The sequence below is a fragment of the Colletotrichum lupini genome, chromosome 2 (assembly GCF_023278565.1).
Source record: "Colletotrichum lupini chromosome 2, complete sequence".
In the NCBI taxonomy this organism is placed as follows: Eukaryota; Fungi; Ascomycota; class Sordariomycetes; order Glomerellales; family Glomerellaceae; genus Colletotrichum; species Colletotrichum lupini.
Genome location: NC_064675.1, coordinates 7,105,593 through 7,125,459, shown reverse-complemented (window position 1 = coordinate 7,125,459; position 19,867 = coordinate 7,105,593). Strand labels below are relative to the sequence as shown.

General features: G+C 38.9%; 3 protein-coding genes across 3 annotated transcripts; 1 reads left to right on the top strand and 2 right to left on the bottom strand.

Moving 5' to 3' along the window:
* Positions 1 to 58: 58 nt before the first annotated feature.
* Positions 59 to 1,777, bottom strand: CLUP02_04484 (FAD binding domain-containing protein; the record flags this gene model as incomplete). The annotated part of the gene is made up of 1 exon (XM_049283496.1): positions 59 to 1,777. The coding sequence occupies one exon, from the start codon at positions 1,775 to 1,777 to the stop codon at positions 59 to 61; it is 1,719 nt and encodes a 572-aa protein (XP_049140639.1).
* Positions 1,778 to 2,674: 897 nt separating this feature from the next.
* On the bottom strand, positions 2,675 to 6,083 carry CLUP02_04483 (uncharacterized protein; the record flags this gene model as incomplete). Its single annotated transcript, XM_049283495.1, has 3 exons — positions 2,675 to 2,691; positions 3,128 to 3,396; positions 3,484 to 6,083. The coding sequence occupies 3 exons, from the start codon at positions 6,081 to 6,083 to the stop codon at positions 2,675 to 2,677; spliced, it is 2,886 nt and encodes a 961-aa protein (XP_049140638.1).
* Positions 6,084 to 6,347: 264 nt separating this feature from the next.
* CLUP02_04482 (uncharacterized protein) lies at positions 6,348 to 16,627 on the top strand (the record flags this gene model as incomplete). Its single annotated transcript, XM_049283494.1, has 5 exons — positions 6,348 to 6,360; positions 6,438 to 6,570; positions 6,638 to 6,866; positions 6,920 to 7,272; positions 16,615 to 16,627. The coding sequence occupies 5 exons, from the start codon at positions 6,348 to 6,350 to the stop codon at positions 16,625 to 16,627; spliced, it is 741 nt and encodes a 246-aa protein (XP_049140637.1).
* Positions 16,628 to 19,867: the final 3,240 nt, after the last annotated feature.

Below are 19,867 nucleotides of genomic sequence, written 5' to 3'. Positions count from 1 at the left end.
ATCCTTAACATACAAGTTTTCCGCCCAGTCCTGTTTTTAGTGAAGTACTTAGTCCCGTTCATAACTTTGCATTGTTGATTGCAGTAATTGCGAACGGATTTGCAGTAAACGTTCCGTTGGGATCAGCGAGTGCTCTGGCCTTTCCAAGCCGCCTGTACTTCTCCTCATCTTCGTAGTAGCACTTCCAGATCTTCTCATCACCCAAGTTCCAATCACCATAAGATCCCCAAAGAAGACGTCTATCCTTCTTGCTGAACGGGCTGTCAGGTCCGTTCATAATCTGATCGTTCTTGGCTTGCCATGATTGAGCCAGCTTCCTGGAATCTTCATCGGGCTCGTGGAAGCAGTCCAAAGTCTGGACAACAGACGAGTCTCTCCAGCTGTAGGATGTGCCGTTGTCTCTGTTGACGAAGAAGCGCGAGTTCTTGCCTCCAAAGCACTGGATTTGAACTGACAGCTTACATCGCATGAAACGCTCATAATCCTTCTCACCCTCATGTCCCTTGAGGTACTGTTCAGGGTTATAGATGAGGTCAATGCGATCAACAACAGCATCAACCCACTTATCTTTTGTAAGGCTGGTGGAGTTGGTCGAGTATGTGCGCTTGACGTATGGGAGGTCAAACTCGCGCGCTCTGGGGAAGATCCACTGCCCAGTCATATCCGACATCTCCATGTCGAACTCTCCAAACTGAAGCGAGAAGTCTTCCAACAGGCTCTTGAGCTCTCGGAACTTGCCAAACCAGGCGTCGACATTGGCATCGTACTTGTCCTCCTTGCTGGTCGGGCACCACTGCGCATACAGGATTATCGAGGCTGGAAACCGTCCATTGAGCAACTCCAGGAAGTCGTCTTCGAGTGCATTCTTGATGCGGTCCTGGATGCGCTGCCAGACGTTGGCGTCTTTGAGCTCCTTGAACAGAGTCGACATAGGGAAATCTGTGCTGATGACACTGACACAGAGGTCAAAGCCACGGGGGAATGTAGGGTCATCAGCCATCTCGGCAATGGCATTGAGAAGTGTGGTAAGAACTTCCTTGGAATAGAGCCAGAGTGCCTTGATGCCATGAGGTCCTTTGAAGCCGTTAGGTCCAGCGACGGTACCAAGGTAGCTACTAGACTTATACACCTCGACGATGTAGTGAGTGATGACGCCGAAGTTTCCTGGGCTGCCACCAAGGATGGCATAGAACATCTCAGGGTTGTTCTCCTTGGTGATGTCGCGGATGACACCGTCGTGGCATACCATGCGGATGGTTCTGATATTGTCTCCAAAAAGGCCGAAACTTCGGCCTAACTGTCCGTAACCGCCAGTCTGGCCGTGACCTCCGACGCCGACGTACGCACACTGGCCAGTGGGAACAAAGAGCTTCGTCTGCTTGAGGTACTTGTTGAGATCCATCATAGTGATGCTGACGCCAATATAAACAAGTGTGCGGTTGTCTGCAATGGGTTCCTTGGGCTTCAAGATCATCAGATCCTTGTACGTGTTACCCAAGTCGATCTGGATGTTTTTGCCGCTTGTGGACGAGGCTCCGCTGTACTGGTGACCTCCACTCTTGACGGCAACGGCCACCTTGTTTTCCCTGGCCCAGTTGACCGCTCTGATGACATCTTGGTCGTTTTGAGGTCGCACTATGAGATCGGGGTTCATGTCGTGCTCTTTCTGATATGTTGAAGTTGCATATTGCTGGTTGAAGAAAGCGTATTCTTGCATCTCAGACTCGTCTCCCACCCTGGAGTATTGCATACCCTCGAAATCTTCAATGCGAACCATGGTTGAGATTTCTAGAACGGAAAGTAAATAATGTTTTTTTTGAGAGGTGTCTCTTAGAAGAAGCAGAGTTGCAAAGGACTTGATCAGCAGAAACAGGACAGCCAACAGCAATAAATAAGAATCAATCAGCATCACATGCATGGACCCCATTTACACGGAACCCCCAAGGCAGGCTACATACTGCTCAGCCGCAGAGTCGTCTTCAATTGGGAAAAGTTGTGCAACAGTTGATCGTAGGCTTTCTAGGTGAATGACGGACGTTGATTGGTGTAATCAAAGACAAGATGGTCAGCAGTCTGACGCCGAGTCCCATCACCAAGCCCGACAGCCTACTCAGCCAGCCTTGATAGCCTTCTGCATTCCGACGAGTAATTGCTGCAACCAGTTCGGCCCTCAGCCTTCGGAGTGGCTGACTATCACACCGGCTTACGCTGCATAGTCTAGGGGCCGGGCCGCGCAGGTGCGTTTACGAGCGTTGTCGAAAGAGCCGTGGCGTGGAGCTGGCATAAGACACGCTAGCCTGATCCGAGCATATCTGATGTTTTGGGCCGCGGCTGAAATATATCAACCATGTCCACCTTCTGATAGGTGGCCAGGCATCACTTCGGTTATGCCGCATTCCCGCTTACTGGCCAATGTTGTGCTTTCGCTGGCAAGGCGACCCCCATAAGGCGTCTGCTGGACCTTTTTGCGAGATGCTGTTTTCAGGGGAAACGAATGACTTGCAGAAGTAAGAATTTCAACCAGCTCTTGGCCAAAACCAACTGTGCAACTGAGAGCCTGGTTGGTTGAAAGCTTTGAAATCTGTGAACGTCATGTGGTTGCAGCATAGTGGAGCTGTAAGGCTGTGTTGCAGATGCTGCCTGCGTTCGTTTGCCTCATGGCACGCATGGCAGTTCACGTGGCCGCAATGTCTAGTGCGCAAAATCCGTGATGTCAATCGGATCTTGCTCGGTAATTAAATGAAGAAACCAGCCGTTTCTCGTGTGTTTCCTGATTCACGATAGGATCAATCTCATGGGCACCGCATGGCAGGAGTAGATTAAACTCAAAGTCTAGTCCTTGTTGTTACTACTGTCACTTTCCTAATCATTCGTATGCTCACTGCAGTTTCTAACTCTTATTTACCACCACCGGACATCATCTGTTGGAACTTGAGAAATTGTTGGTACTGTTCCATGTCAAGGGACACTCCAGCGGTAGCAAGAGATTGACCTCCAACGGTGCTGGGGGTAGCTTTTTTCTCCGATCCTCTTCCATCTTTGGCCTCGTCCTCAGAATCCTCGTCACTTTCTTTCTCTGTCTCGGAGCTATCTTCAGACTCGAGGTTTCGCGCAGGATGTTTCGAACCCTGCTGGAAGCGACTAGCCTGGGTGGATCTGTGCGGCGTCGGCGAGGATACGGTCTTTCGAACATCATATCGCCAGCCCTCGCGTCTAGCCTCGTCTGCCTCAGTCGCTCCGTTCACATTGATGAGATAGTCATCGAACTCTTTGAACCCCCTTGCAACCTTCTTGAATTGCTTCTTGCCAAGACTGGGTTTGGGCTCGTCTGCCTCTTTTGATATGTATTGGTACTCAACTAGAGCGATGGCTGTTTGAAAAGCGTTTCGGATTTGTCTACATCATTTGGTTGTCAGTAAACTAAGCGATTCTAGACATTGAGAGACATCACTAAAAAGCTGGGCGAGCGGGACATAACCATACCTTCCATTCCACGTGTATCGTCCTTCAAGCTCAAGTCGATTGTAGTGCTTTTCGGCAAAGCTCATGATCTCCTTCTCTTTTATCTTGAAGTTCCGGGTCCCCGTACTGCGCTGCTCTTCTTTGGCTCTTTTGATGAACTTCTCGTAAATCTTGAGAGTCACCGGGAGATCCAGATCGTTGTAGGAGAGAGACATCTGGATCCTTGACTTGAATGCTGGATCGATTGCTCCGACTCGGTTGGAGGTAAGGAACAGAATTCCGGCATAGTATTCAAGTGTGCGAAGGAATACGCTCGTCACGGCATTGTGACGGATGTTGTCTCGAACTCTCTTCGCGAGGAAGATGTCAGCCTCATCCAGCAACAGTACGCAACCCCATTTATGTGCAAGCTTAAAGCTATATTGCAAGTTGGTCTCGACATCGGCCGCCGTCTCTCCAATATCGCCGCATGTAATGGGGAAAAGAGGTCGATGGGTATCATCGGCAACGCACTCAGCCGTCGACGTCTTCCCCACGCCAGGTGGACCGTGGAGAAGAATGACAAGGCCAGCCCCTTTGCCCTTGACAAGATCCAGCGCTGTTCCAACGCTACGTGCGACGCCAGGAGATGATTCTGCGGCCCGCTTGTTCTCGTGCGTTTTTACCAGTGCCCTGACAGTCTCCTTGTGGTCTTCAGAAATGACGAGGTCGTTGAAGTTATTCTCAAACACAACTTCTGTCAGGTCTGTTGTCCAGATGGTTGCCCACTGTCTAGATCGAAGAACGAAGGCGTAGACGTAAGGCTGCATTAACATCAAATCTTCTTCTGTCAGATCTTCTTCCTGCAGCGGACCTAACATCCTGGTCAGTTTCTGACCGAAGGCGGCAGCATGCTCTTCATCGTATACGAGGTCGTTAAAAATGACATCGCCACCGCAACAACCTGGTTCACGATGATAACACCAGGATCCTTCAATAGTCTCCCTTTTGTCCCTTCGTGTGAGCTCTTCCGACGATGTACTGGTCTTCATTCTCCACTCAGCTTTAGCCGTCATCGCGAGGCGCATGTCGACTATGACTTGATTGTCTAAGTCATGAGATGGCTCATCGAGTGTCTTGCCACGAGCCAGCTTGTGGCAACTTGTTTCTCGAGTCAATTCCAGGAACCTCGTGCCCATAGCTTCGAATTCGGCTCGTAATGCATTTTGCTTCGGGTCGAACCGCAAAGGATAAACGGGTAACGATGTAATCAATCGTTTTCCATGGAATCGATGGATCGGGAGTCTCTGTAGTTTTGGAATGTATGCGGTGCCATCAGATCCAAAGCTTAAGCAGTCCAGAACAAAACCGTCCACTGGAACAGGTTTCTCAACGTCACTTCGCGGGTACCTAGCTTCGTACTGCAGTGGCTCGCGACCGCCCGCCATGTTGATGACTCGATAAGCTTGATTGGGGTCAGAAGGCGTAATAACAATATCTCCCCGTGCAAAGAGATGCCAAAGATCGTCATATTCGATTTCAAGCGCTGTTCCATCCTTGACCTTTTGGCGCAGGTCCAAGGTGGACTTCAGGTCGTTATCAAGAAAGTGGACAAGAAGCTTCAAATCTTCCACAAGGTTCTTATCATTAAAGTCATGCTGAGTCGAAGTTTCGTGAATAGGCTCAACTGCTTGCTTCTGAGATTCTTTTCGGTGCTTAGAGGGTGTGCCAGTGTGCATCCAAGCTTCCAGTTCAGCATGACTCTTCCTGATTGCATCGTGGTGCTCAGCGAAGAATTTGAAAGGCCGGAGAAACGCGACGCCGCTGTGCACCTTTACACCGTCCATCTTAGTAGACTGTGCAAGGCCCATTATAGCTCGTCCAGTTATCTTCTCGAGATGTGACAAAAGAGACCACGACCTGATTCGCAGACGCTCTGGGGTCTTCAGAGAGCCGCTTTGCAACGGTATGCCTTCAGCATTCCCAGGCGTTTGGTGAGACAGACTCCGCGATTCATTGTCCAAGGTCAAAAGAATAGGTGGAATCCTTTCGGTGACTTGTACTTCTAGGGCTGGTTGCTGAGAGCAATGCAGCATAGCCGTCAGTCGCGTGATGCGAAACTGATTTGCGTATGACCTCCGCAGTTCATGTCGATGAATGGGAAACTTGGTCCTTTTCGGGGCTTCCCAACTGTCATCGCGATTCTCAAAAGCAGCTTTCAGCTCCTTGAGACCGCGCTCAAGATCTTCAATCCGCAAGTTGGTAAATGTGTGGTGTAGAGATGCTTGATGGTATCGCATTTTCATCCGGCCGGATTCTTTCTCCTCTTCGAATACATGACGCACCTGTGTCGCATTCGGGTACGCCGCTCGATGGGCCGCACTTATTACCTCGCCTTCATCCTCTTCCACTGTGTCTTCTAGGGGTACCTCCTCTTGATCCGCTGATGAGTGACCATCTTGTTCAGAACTCGGAGTATCGGCTTTTTGACTCGTCGGATCGACATTGTCACTCTCGGAACCGCAGACAGACTCCGGCATTTCATTAGCCTCGGAGATTTTCTCGGGATCTTTTTGCTGGAAATCCTTGTTCGTGGCAATGAGAGAATCCTCTCGTGCTGCTTGCGATAGTTCTGGAGGCATATCCAGGTAAGGTAGGTTGAGCAGAAACCAACGGTGATGAGAAAGCCGTGAAAGGAAGGGTCTAAAAGGCAGAAATTCCCCGTATGACAGCGTTCTTTTAAGTACGACGGGGCTACAGACCGACACCGGATCCAAATGTGTAGGAAGACACCGCCGCACTTGAGAGAGTGACGATCCCAGGCTCTCGGTTAGCAAGGGGCTTCGGTGTCATCTCTTTCCGAACTGCCTGTATCCAGTCAATACCGACATTCAGTGACGCTGCAAATGCCACCGGTAAGTACAGAAGAATGAGACACTCACATTGGCTGACTTTCAGAAGCACTTTCGTCCTCTGCATGTAACGTATCACACTAGATAGTTGGAGGGTCACAGCCTGCCGTAAGCCTGCCTACAGCCTGCTTGAAATGCGTTGGTCAGACTACGTGCAGCCAATAAAGATTGATATCACCATCCAGTCATGTAATATTCAGCGGCTATTGAGGCAACAGTTGCTCCTTGCAGCTAGGGTATCGGAATTCAATTGCCACATGTCCTGCACTCATAACCATCCCTAGCCTTCTCTTGGAGGTTATGTGGTGTACGCAGGCCCAGTCCTTTCGTTCTGATCATTACTCACAGTCTATTCACAAGACTCTCATGGTTATCAACTTCAAACCATGGAAAGTGGCCAAAGAGATTCATTCCTCCTTTCCAGGGATCGCTACCCTCAAAAAGAGGCAGTATCATTCATCGAGAATCAAATCTGTCCACCGGGACAGCTATTGCCAGTGTATAGCGAGCAAAGTGGAAGTTTCGTTTCTGCAGATGAAGCATGGAAGCTGAAAGATGCGAGGTAGACGCTTGCCACTCTCTGTTTCAATACATGCCTGTGTATCTTCGTTACATGTAAGACTGGCGTAACTAACAAGTTCTTCATCAACAAAAGCACAGCAATGTGGGAGCAGGCGAATGAGCAAAAGGAACGCCTTTTTGCCTTAATGACACAAGTGGAACAAAAACTTGCGAAAAAGAAACGTGCAGCCCACATCCCACTCGACGCGGCATCGGATTTGCGACATAGCAGTTGGTCTCAAGTTTTGACTGAGGTTGAGAGGACTGCAGAGCATTGGAAATGTAGCCCAAATCAGGAGAGTAGGAGAATGGTCTTCATTGATAGAATTGGGCGGCATTCAGAGTCTCTGGAAGCTTGGTTAAGTGTTAGTATCCCTATTATAGGGTAGTTAGTTCGAACCGTAGTTAACAAAGAGATTAATTGAACTATATAAATATTTGCGTAGTAGGTATAAAAAGGAGGTTCTAATTATAAGTTAGGCTAGCTATAATAATTATAAATAGGGCCCCTAATTAGCCCCTATATAGTCGGCTATATACCATAGTTAAATTAGACTTCTAATCCGATACTAACTTTCTCTTTCTTTTATTAATTTAACCGCTACGGTTAGAAGTATAATTCGACCTCGGGCCCGTTTACTAAGTCGTCTCCTTTCCCCCCTTTTTTTTACTCTTTTTATATAACCTATCCCTCTATTCGTATAATAACTTTTCTACTACTTACGAATTACTCTAATCCCTTATTTAGTACTACTTTTATAAAAGCGTTTACGAGGTTATTTTTATTATTAATCTAACGGATCTCGAGTATCTCGCGCCTTTTATACGATTACTTAAAGGCTATAATATCGATTATAAGCCTCTTTTCCTTCGTCGTTCCTAATTTAATAAGGTATTCGTATAGCGAGTAAGAATCGGTATAAATAACCGTTAAAATAAATAAAAGGCTAATTCGATAAGTAATCTTCTTTAGTATTATTAAAATTATATAAGAGAGATTAACGCCGTTAATTATACTATAAACCTCCGATACTAATATACTTCTTATTACCTACTTACTTTTAGTTAACGAGTAATAAATTATATTACTATATATAATAAATTCGCTCTCGCCTATACTCTCGTTAATTAGGATAATAATATACCCTAATTACGAAATAAGGTCGTTATTATTCGTAAATAACCTATTAATAAAGACGTAAAGCTTATTAATTACAAAGTCGATTAGGTAGTAAACGAGACCTCGATTAAGATTTATTTACTACTACTTAAGCTGCTTATTAAGTACCTCGACGTCTTATTTAGTTAGATTTATAGCCTATACTACCCTAGCGTAGTTAAAAATTACTTTAAGTTAATAAATACTCGTAATATATACCCCTCGTACGAGCTTAGCCTTATACCGCTTTTTAATATTAGTTATATTTAAATTAACGAGGTTAATCTTCTCGCCCTACCCCTTTTATTAAAAAACGACGGTTTCCTTTTTAATTATAAAAATCCCGCCGTTAAATACTAGGGGGGTATTTATTATAAAGACCTCTTTTAGCTTCGCTATAAAGCCCGCTTTTTAAAGCTCCTTATCCTCCTTTTTTATAAAGTTAATATTAAATAGGCTTAATATATCGTTAGTCTATATTCTAACGATCCTAAATTAGTTACTTTCGTACTCTATAATTAGTAAGCACGGGTCGTATATAGAGGTAACTATTAATAGTTAATTAATATAAAAATCGTAGTAGGTAGCCTATTAATAAGTGCCCGATTCTATAAGCCTATATAGTAGCTTAAGTACTTTAATAATCGTGCCTTTTAAGTACTTACTAGCTATTTTTTTTAGTAAATAGGCTAGGATTTTCCTTATAAGCCCTGTAGCTAATTAAGTATAGGCTTAGGTAATATTACGGCTCTAAATCTCATGTCCCTTCTTCTATAGTAATACTATTAGTACTATTATTAATCGTTAGCTATAGCGCTATATAGTAAGTAATTACATAAGTAGCGTTACTTTTTTAATATCGCCGTACCCCTAAATTACGTATTTAGACTTCTCGTACGGCTAAGGTGTTCTTTTCCTTTTAATCTTACGAACTATTTATAATTTAAATATATAGAGGTTTATATGTTTTTTTAAGTCGTATAAGATAAATTAATAGACCCCTCGATTACGAAGAGTATCTACTTCGATAAGATCTAATCCTTTATATAGCTTTTTAATAGTTATAATTACGCTTTCTTTACGTAGTTTAACCGCTAGCTTAAAATCGGCTTTCTCTTTTACTATATAAAAGGTATTAATTACCTCGTTACTAATAATAAATTGCCGCGTTAGGGCTTACCGTCGTAGTCTTTTGCGACGTCTCGCTAGTAGTATTAGTACCCTTTTAGTAATTTCCTCTTCCTCGTCGTTTATTAGTATTACTACGACGATTTTATTAAGGATAATTTCCTATGCCTCTACTGCGGGTTATATAGTTTCCCCTAGCTCTTCTTCTTTTTATAAGTTAGAAATTACCTTATTAAGATTTATATAGTACGGTCTAACTACTATAATTAATACTTCGAGTAGCTAGTTACGATTTCTTATGACTATATAAGAGCGCTTATTAATAGAAATTAACTTATATAGTCTAGCTTATTATTAAGTAACTTCGTATTATACTCGTATATCCGAATTTAGCGGTATATTTAAATTATTTTTTATATCGGGCCTATTATACGTAGTAATTACCTCGTTAACTTACCTTTTTATACTTACCTCGCGTAATATTTATATTATTTTTTTAATTACTCGGGCTCGTTAGCTTATGTTTAGTAATAGTAGCGAGGCTAAGGTCGTTCTTAAATATACTCTAAATATTAATAGCGTTAGTATAAGTCCGTTAGGCCCTATAGTATCGTTATAATATTTAAGTACTATCTAGAGGCATTCGTTATTAATAGAATCTGGATTTTCTTTTTTAATAATTCTAAATACCCTTTTTAACTATTAGTATACCCTCTCTACTTTTTTAATATTATAATGCGCTTTAACGGGTACGACTTTTAGCTATATACCGTAGGCCGTTATATTATCCCTAAATTTTATTAACTTAAAGCTAGTACTAGCGTCGGTTTTAATACCGTCTAGCGGTCCTTAGTATATATTAATCTAGCTTTTTTATAGGGCTACCTATACTATCTTTACTTATAAATCCTAGAAGAATTGCCTTATTTAGAAGGATATAGTTACGTCGATTATATATAGTACTAGCTAACTATTTAAATAGAAAATATTAATAACGATTTCTTAGTTAAAATTAAGCTTATTATGCAATTTAAACTTGAATTTACGTAAGCTCTGCGCATTTATCTAGTATTAGTAATATACTTTCGTTAACTACTCTAGTACCCCTATTTCGATATTATTATTACTTAATTACTTTAAGAGGTTATATAACTTCGTAACTAACGGGTACCCGAATCTCTAGTATAGTCTTCTAAGCTCACTTTCTGTTAGGTAATTAATTAACTTCGTATCGTTAATAAGCTTTATAAACGTATACCCCTATCGTCGTTCGACTATTTCGAAGTACTTATTACTAGAGATTCTATTCCTCGTATTATCGAATATAATACCTAGTCGATCTATATCTTTTAAATATAAGAGAAATAGGGTATTAATAAGTAAAATATAAAAAGTTATCGTTCCGAAGTATATCTCTATTTTTATTATACTTAGGGTAACGATTTCTTTACCTAGGCTAAAACTAATCCTTATAATACCCGCCGTTAACGTATTAAGTATTACTAGCGCGATTTTCTATAGTACTTAGAATTACCCTTTTCTTTTAGTTAACTATTATAATACCTTAGTATTTAGGATAATTTTATAAAAATCGTTTAGGCCGTACCTTTCGCTCGCGTAAAATACTTATATAAGCTTAGTATTTAAAGGATCTAAGTAGTATAAAAAGGGCCCTTTTAGCTACCCCTAGATTTACTTAGTACTATATTCCTTTTTTTAAATATTAAGAGAGATAGCGTCTTCTCCTTAATCGTTAAGAAAATAAGCTTTAGCCCTATTAAATTCGCCCTTTTAGCCGCCTCTGTATCCGTTATCTAAGGGACCTTCTCTTACTATTTATAAATAAAAGCCTGCTTATTAAGAGCTTTTACTACCCTCTATTTATTTAGCCTCGTATATCTTCTAGAGGCTAACGGGGTAAAAAAAGAGTAGTTAATATTATTAATTTTATTATAATCTAATTCGTTAGTATAGGGAGTAAGATCTTCTTTATTTTCCGAATTTCTTATAGGGGGTATATACTTTAAGCTACTACTTTAGTTACCGTTACTAAGTTCTATACCCCCGGATCTACCCTTATATATAATAAGGAATTAGTTAAACCGACGAGGGCTAGTTTTGCTATTTATTACCCTTAACTTTTTATATTATTTATACGATTTAGTACGCTCTTTTTCAGAGTAGTTACTTAACTAATATCTATCCTTTTTATAAATATAGTATTACCTCTTTTATTACCCTACCTATAAGTTAAATCTCTACTTATTTAACGAATCTAGGCCTCTTTATTAATAATTACCGTATCTAGCCTCTTTTCCTTTCTTATTATACGTTTAATTAACCTAATATTATTAATAAGGGCCGTCGTATACTTAGAAGTAGGTTTAGCGTAGCATTCTTACTTTAATATTAAAGCTAGATCTTAGCCTTAAGTAAAGCGTCTCGTAGTTTTTAGGTACTTAGTATAGGGTTATTTTTTACTTTTAATATACGCTAGATTACGGTATAAAAATATCCGACTTTCCGCTTATTTATCCCCTTATTTAGCTAGGTTTTCGCTAGCTTATTAATTTAATTAATAAGCTCTTCGAGGATTTTTACTCGCAATTTACTTTCTATTATCCTAGCTATAAATATAAAAGAAATTACTTATAACTTAAATAGGAGCTCTAGATTCTTATCGTAGGTCTCGAAGCGGCTTTGGATTATATTAATTATACTAAAAAAGTCGTTTCGATTAAGATTACGTACCGCTTCGTAATAATAATTAAAGGCTTTGCTTACGAATATAATATTAATTACTAAATAGTACTAGTACTCCCTAATTCCGACTTTTTCGTAATAATCGTAAAATATCGTTAGGGTTTCTTATAAAACCTTATATTTCCCCCTAGAGTATAATTTCTCTTTTAGAAAGATCTTTTTGAAGTTTATAAATTACTTCGTATTTATTACTAGATTTTCGGTATTTATATACGATCCCTACGTCGCTACGTATTATTAATAACTTCGGGTCGTTTACCTCCTTTTTTATTAGCTAATCGGCGCCGAATTTCGTATTAATAGTAATAACAAGTTATAAATCGAAATAGGCAGAATTATTAATTATCGTACTTCTAGTACTATATTTTACCCTAGTATATCCTTTTATAATAATAGATTTCTATTAGTAATTATAAGAAGGAAATCTAGGTCGTTTACCCTTTTTTTAAATTCGTTAAAGCGATTATATGCTCTATTAACCTATGCCTAGTTTTATAATACGAATTCCTTTTTTATAATTATCGTTACTAGTATTTTATATAGCTCTTGCGATTATAATTACGTTAGTAATACCCCTCGCTTATAAAAGAATTTATTAACTACTTTTATAATTCTTAGGCTTACGCTCGCGAACTATTTATTTAGTTAGTAGCTAAGGTTATTTACGATCTCGTAAAATAGGGGTTACCCCTATAGCCCCTTTTTTTTATAGACCTTAGTTAAATAGATTAATATTACGTTAATTTACTTACCGTTAGGCTAATTCGCGATTTTATATATTTATATCCCCTAATAGTCCGGGTTAATATTTACTTACTTATAAAGGATTAGGATTCTATTTAGGATCGGGTTTCGTCCTCTTCTTTTTTACTTTAACTTACTAAGGGTCGTACTTTAGCTTATACCCGTATTAGTAATTATTAGCGTATTTAATTTTAATAAGGATATATTTAATCCGCGCGCTAGTTATAATAAATCCGTGCTTTTGCTACTTAACGAATTTATTAAAGTTTAGGAAATTCTTACTTCTTCTCGCCGTCTCGCTACTACTCTCGTTTTTACTATTTTTAGTAATTACTATTACCCTTTTAAATCGCTAGCTATTATACTTATTAAGATCCTCTTTTTTATTTAATATAAAAAGGTAAGTTTTAGTAATTCCTTTTTATAATAGTAATAATAAACGTTTATATTACTATAAGAAGATATAGTAATTAGTCTCGGGATCTTTATTAGTTACTAATCTCCGCTATCCCGTATACTTCTAGCCTCTTAAGCCTCGTACTTTTTATAATCTCTAAATAGCTTCCTTCTTTAACCTACCTCCTCTAGGGCGGTATTCTATAAGAATAGTTAAAAATAAATACCGAGTAGCTTATAAAGGAGCTATATAAGTTATTAAGAACTATATAGGCCGTTAAGTATAATTAACGAAGTTAAGCCCTCTTTTTTATAAGTGTTAGTATCCCTATTACAGGGTAGTTAGTTCGAACCGTAGTTAACGAAGAGATTAATTAAACTATCTAGATATTTGCGTAGGTATAAAAAGGAGGTTCTAACCGTAGGTTGGGCTAGCTACGATAATCATAAATAGGGCCCCTAATTAGCCCCTGCGCAGTCGGCTATATACTACGGTCGAATTAGACTTCTAATCCGATACTAACTTTCTCTTTTTTTTATCGATTTAACCGCTGCGGTTAGAGGTATAATTCGACCTCGGGCCCGTTTACTAGGTCGTCTCCTTTTCCCCCTTTTCTCTATTCTTTTTATATAACCTATCTTTCTATTCGTACGGTGACTTTTCCGCTACTTACGAATTACTCTAATCCCTTATTTAGTACTACTTTTATAAAAGCGTCTGCGAGGTTATTTTTATTATTAATCTAACGGATCTTAAATATCTCGCGCCTTTCGTACGATTACTTAAGGGCTATAATATCGATTATAAGCCTCTTTTCCTTCGTCGTTCCTAATTTAATAAGGTATTCGTATAGCGAGTAAGAATCGGTATAAATAACTATTAGAATAGGTAAAAGGCTAATTCTATTAGTAATCTTCCTTAGCGTCGTTGAAATTGCGTAAGAGAGGTTAACGCCGTTAACTATACTATAAACCTCCAACGCTAGTATACTTCTCGTTACCCGCTTATTTTTAATTAACGAGTAATAGATTATATTACCGTATATAGTAAATTCGCTCTTACCTATACTCTCGTTAGCTAGGATAATAATATACCCTAATTGCGAAGTAAGGTCGTTATTATTTATAAATAACCTATTAACGAAGACGTAAAGCTTACTAATCGTAAGGTCGATTGGGTAGTAAACGAGACCTCGATCGAGATTCGTTTATTACTACTTAAGCCGCTTATTAAGTACCTCGACGTCTCGTTTAGTTAGATTTATAACTTACGCTACCCTAGCGTAGTTAAAAGTTACCTCGGGCTAATAAATACTCGTAATATATACCCCTCGCGCAAGCTTAGCCTTATACCGCTTCTTAATATTAGTTACGTTCGGGTTAACGAGGTTAATTTTCTTACCCTACCCCTTTTACTAAAAGACGACGGTTTCCCCTTTAATTATAAGAATCCCGCCGTTAAATACTAGGGGGGTGTTTATTATAAGGACCTCTTTTAGCTTCGCTACGAAGCCCGCTTTCTAGAGCTCCTTATCCTCCTTTTTTATAAAATTAATATTAGATAGGCCTAATATATCGTCGGTCTATATTCTAACGATCCTAAATTAGTTACCTTCGTGCTCCGCGACTAGTAAGTACGGGTCGTACGTAGAGGTAACTATTAATAATTAATTAATATAAAAATCGTAGTAGGTGGCTTATTAATAAGTACCCGATTCTACGAGCCTATATAGTAGCTTAAGCACTTTAATAATCGTACCTTCTGGGTACTTACTAGCTATTTCCTTTGGTAAATAGGCTAGGATTTTCCTTATGAGCCCTATAGCCGATTGGGTATATGCCTAGGTAATATTACGGCTCTAAATCTCGTATCCCTTTTTCCGCAGTAATACTATTAGTACTATTATTAATCGTTAGCTATAGCGCTATATAGTGGGCGATTATATAAGTAGCGTCGCCTTTTTAACGTCGCCGTACCCCTAAATTACGTATCTAGACTTCTTATACGGTTAGGGTATTCCTTTTCCTTTAATTTTATAAACTATTTACGATTTAAATATGCGGAGGTTTATATACTTTTTTAGATCGTAAAAAATAAATCGATAGACCCCTCGATCGCACAGAGTATCTACTTTAATAAGATCTAATCCTTTATACGGCTTTTTAATAGTTATAATTACGCCTTCTTTACGTAGTTTAACTACTAGCTCGAAATCGGCTTTCTCTTTTACTATATAAAAGGTATTAATTACCTCGTCGCTAGTAATAAATTACTGCGTTAGTACTTACTATCGTAGTCTCCTACAACGTATTAGTGCCCTTTTAATAATTTCCTTTTCCTCGTCGTTTATTAATATTACTACGACGATTTCGTCAAGGATAATTTCTTATACCTCTGCCGCGGGTTATATAGCTTCTCCTAGCTCTTCTTCTTCTTATAAGCTAGAAATTACCTCAATAAGATCTATATAATATAATCTAACTACCGTAATTAATACTTTAAGTAGCTAGTCGCGATCTCTCGCAACTACGTAAGAACGCTCGTCGATAGAAATTAATTTATATAGCCTAGCCTATTATTAAGTAATTTCGCGCCATACTCGTATATCCGAATTTAGGAGTATATCTAAATTAACCCCTATATCGGGCCTATTGCGCATAGTAATTACCTTATTAACTTACCTTTTTACGCTTACCTCGCGCAGTACTTATATTACTTTTTCGACTACTTAAGCTCGCTAGCTTATATCTAGTAATAGTAGCGAGGCTAAGGTCGTTCTTAAATATGCTCTAAATACTAAAAGCGTCGGTATAAGCCCGTTAGGCCCTATAATATCGTTATAGCATTTAAGTACTATCTAGAGGCATTCGTCGTCGTTAGAATCAGGATTTTCCTCTTTAATAATTTTAAACGCTCTTTTTAACTACTAATACGCCCTTTCTACCTTTCTAATACTATAGTGCGCTTCGACGGGTACGACTTTTAACTATATACCGTAAGCCGTTATATTTTTTTTAAATTCTACTAACTTAAAACTAATACTAGCGTCGGTTTTAATACCGTTTAGCGGTCCCTAATATATATCGATCTAGCTTTTTTATAGAGCTACCTATACTATTTTTACTTATAGATCCCGTAGGAATTGCCCTACTTAGAATAATATAGCCTCGTCGATTATATATAGGACCGGTCGACTATTTAAGTAAAAGATATTAACGACGATCTCCTAATTAAAGTTAAGCTTATTACGTAATTTAAATTTAAATCTACGTAGGCTCTGCGCATTTATTTAGTATTAGTAATATACTTTCGTTAACTACTCTAGCGCCCCTATTTCGATATTATTATTACCTAAATGCTTTAAGAGGTTATATAGCCTCGCGACCGACGAGTAGCTAAATCTCTAGTATAGTCGTCTAAGCTTACTTTTTATTAAGTAATTAATCGACTTCGTATCGTTAGTAAGCCTTATAAACGCGTGCCCCTATTATCGTTCGACTATTTCGAAGTGCTTACGGCTAGAGATTCTGTTCCTCGTATTATTAAATATAATACCTAGTCGATTTATATTTTTTAGATATAAGAGAAATAGGGTATTAATAAGTAGGATATAGAAAGTTATTGTTCCGAAGTACGTCTTTACTTTTACCGTACTTAGGGTAACGATTTCTTTACCTAGGCCGAAGCTAATCCTCGCAATGCCCGCTATTAACGTATTAAGCGTTACTAGCGCGATTTTCTATAGCGCCTAGAATTACCCTTTTCCTCTTATTAACTATTGCGATGCCCTAGTATCTAGGATAATCTTATAGAAATTGTCTAGGCCGTACCTTTCGTTCGCGTAGAATGCTTATAAGAGCTTAGTATTTAAGTAATCTAAGTAGTATAAAAAGGACCCCTCTAGCTACCCCTAGAATTACTTAGCACCCTATCTCTTTTCTTTAGATATTAAGAGAGTAGAATTCTGCGCTATTAGATTCGTCTTTTTACCCACCTCTATATCCGTTATCTAAGGGACCTTCCCTTATTATCCGTAGATAAAAGCCTGCTTATTAAGGGCTTCTACTACTTTTTATTCGTTTAGCCTCGTATATCCTCCCGAGGCTAACGGGGCGAAAAAAGAGTAGTTAATATCGTCGACTTCGTCGTAATCTAATTCGTTAGTATAGGGGGTAAGATCTTCTTTATTTTCCGAATCTCCTATAGAGTACGGGTACTTTAGGCCGCTAAATTAGCTATTTTCGCTAGGTTCTGTACCCCCGGATCTGCCCTTATATATAACGAGGAATTAGTTAAATCGATAAGGGCTAGTTTTGCTATTTACTACCCTCGATTTTTTATATTATTCGTACGATTTAGTACGCTCTTCCTCGGAGTAGTTACTTAACTAATATCTATCCTTTTTATAAATAAAATACTGCTTTTTCCGTTACCCTGCTTGCGAGTTAAATCTCTACTTATTTAACGAATCTAGGATTCCTTATTAGCGATTATCGTACTTAGCTTCCTTTCTTTTTTTATTATACGTTCGGTCGACCTAATATTATTAATAAGGGCCGTCGTATATTTAGAAGTAGGTTTAGCGCGGTATTCTTGCTTTAATATTAAAACTAGATCTTAGCTTTAAGTAGAGCGTCTCGTAGTTTTTGAGTACTTAGTATAGAGTTATTTTCGTTTTTAGAACGCGCTAGACTATAATATAGAGATATCCGACTTTTCGCTCATTAGTCCCCTTATTTAGCTAAGTTTTCGCTAGCTTATTAATTCGATCGATAAGCTCTTTGAGGATTTCTATTCGCAATTTGCCCTCTATTATCCTAGCTATAAATATAAAAGAAATCGCTCGTAGCTTAAATAGGAGCTCTAGGTTCTTATTATAAGTCTTAAAGCGGCTTCGGATTGCGTTAATTATACTAAGAAAGTCGTTTCGATTGAGATTACGTACTGCTTTGTAATAATAATTAGAGGCTTTGCTTACGAGTACGATATTAACTACCGAATAGTATTAGTATTCTCTAATTCTGACTTTTTTGTAATAATTATAAAACATCGTTAGGGTTTTTTATAAGACCTTATACTTCCCCCCAGAGTATAATTTCTTTTTTAAGAAGATCTTTTTAAGGTCTATAAACTACCTCGTATTCGCTATTAGATTTTTAGTATTTATATGCGATCCTTACGTCGCTACGTATTATTAGTAACTTCGGGTAGTTTACTTCCTTTTTTACTAGCCGATTAGTACTGAATTTCGTATTAGTAGCGGCGACGAGTTATAGATCGAAATAGGTAGAATTGTTAATTATCGTATTTCTAGTACTATATTTTGCCTCTATATATCCTTTTATAACGATAGATTGCCGTTAGTAATTATAGGAAGGAAATTTAGGTCGTTTACCCTTTTTTTAAATTTATTAAAGCGATTGTACGCCCTATCGACTTATGCTTAGGTCTATATTACGAATTCCTCCTCTGTAATCGTCGCTATTAGGATTTTATAAGGTTCTTATGATTATAATTGCGCTAGTAGTACCCCTCGCTTATAGAGGAATTTATTAACCGCTTTTATAATTCCTAGGCTTGTGCTTACGAACTATTCGTTTAGTTAATAGCTAAGGTCGTTTACGATCTCGTAGAATAGGGGTTACCCCTATAGCCCCTTTTTCTCGTAGACCTTAGTTAAATAGATTAATACCGCGTTAATTTACTTGCTATTAAGCTAATCCGCGATTCTATATATCTACGTCCTCTAATAGTCCGGGTTAATATTTACTTATTTATAAGGGATAGGGATTTTATTTAGGATCGGGTTTTGCTCTCTCTTTTTTTACTCTGACTCGCTAAGGGTCGTGCCCTAGCTTATACCCGTATTAGCGGTTATTAGTATATTTAATTTTAACGGGGATATGTTTAATCCGCGCGCTAGCCGTAGTAAATCCGTGCTTTTACTACTTAACGAATTTATTAGGGTTTAGGAGATTCCCGCTTCCTCTCGCCGTCTTATTACTACTCTCGTTTTTACCCTCTCTAGCGATTACTACTACCTTTTTAGATCGCTAGCTATTATACCTATTAGGATCCTCCTTTTTATTTAGTATAAAAAGGTAGGTTTTAGTAGTTCCTTTTTTTAATAGTAGCGGTAGACGTTTATATTACCGTAAGACGATATAGTAATTAGTCTCGGGATCTTTATTAGTTACTGATTTCTGCTTTTCCGTATACTTCTAGCCTCTTAAGCCTCGTGCTCTCCGTGATCTCTAAATCCCCTCCTCCCTCGTTAGACCGTCCCCTATACTATATTCCTAAGTAATACTCGGGGGGTAGTTAAGGGAGCTATAGAGAGGTTATTTAGATCGCGGGCTTAAAGTCGTACCCGTAAGATCTTAGTAGTAGTAGACTTTTTTTATATACCGTAGATCTCTTAGCTTAATAACTCTTATACGCTTCTTATTACGCTAACTAAGAATATCTACGTTTAGAGATCCCTTTTTTTAATCGCGCGGTGCTCTTTTATACCGTACTATTAAGCTCGCCCGTCGCGCTAATTAACTAGGCGGGTAGTTGCCGTATAGGTATTTTTTTTTACTAATTTAACTAGTTAATTTCTAATCGCGGGCCGGCCGTAGAAAAGTTATTTAGTAAAAAGGCTACTTAAAATAACGGCGAAAAACTAGTCGCTTAAGCGGTTCTATTAATTAACGTAGTTTAACGTAGTAGACGTCGACCTCTCGTAGGTAATAAAGGGCTACGATTACTTAATTCCGT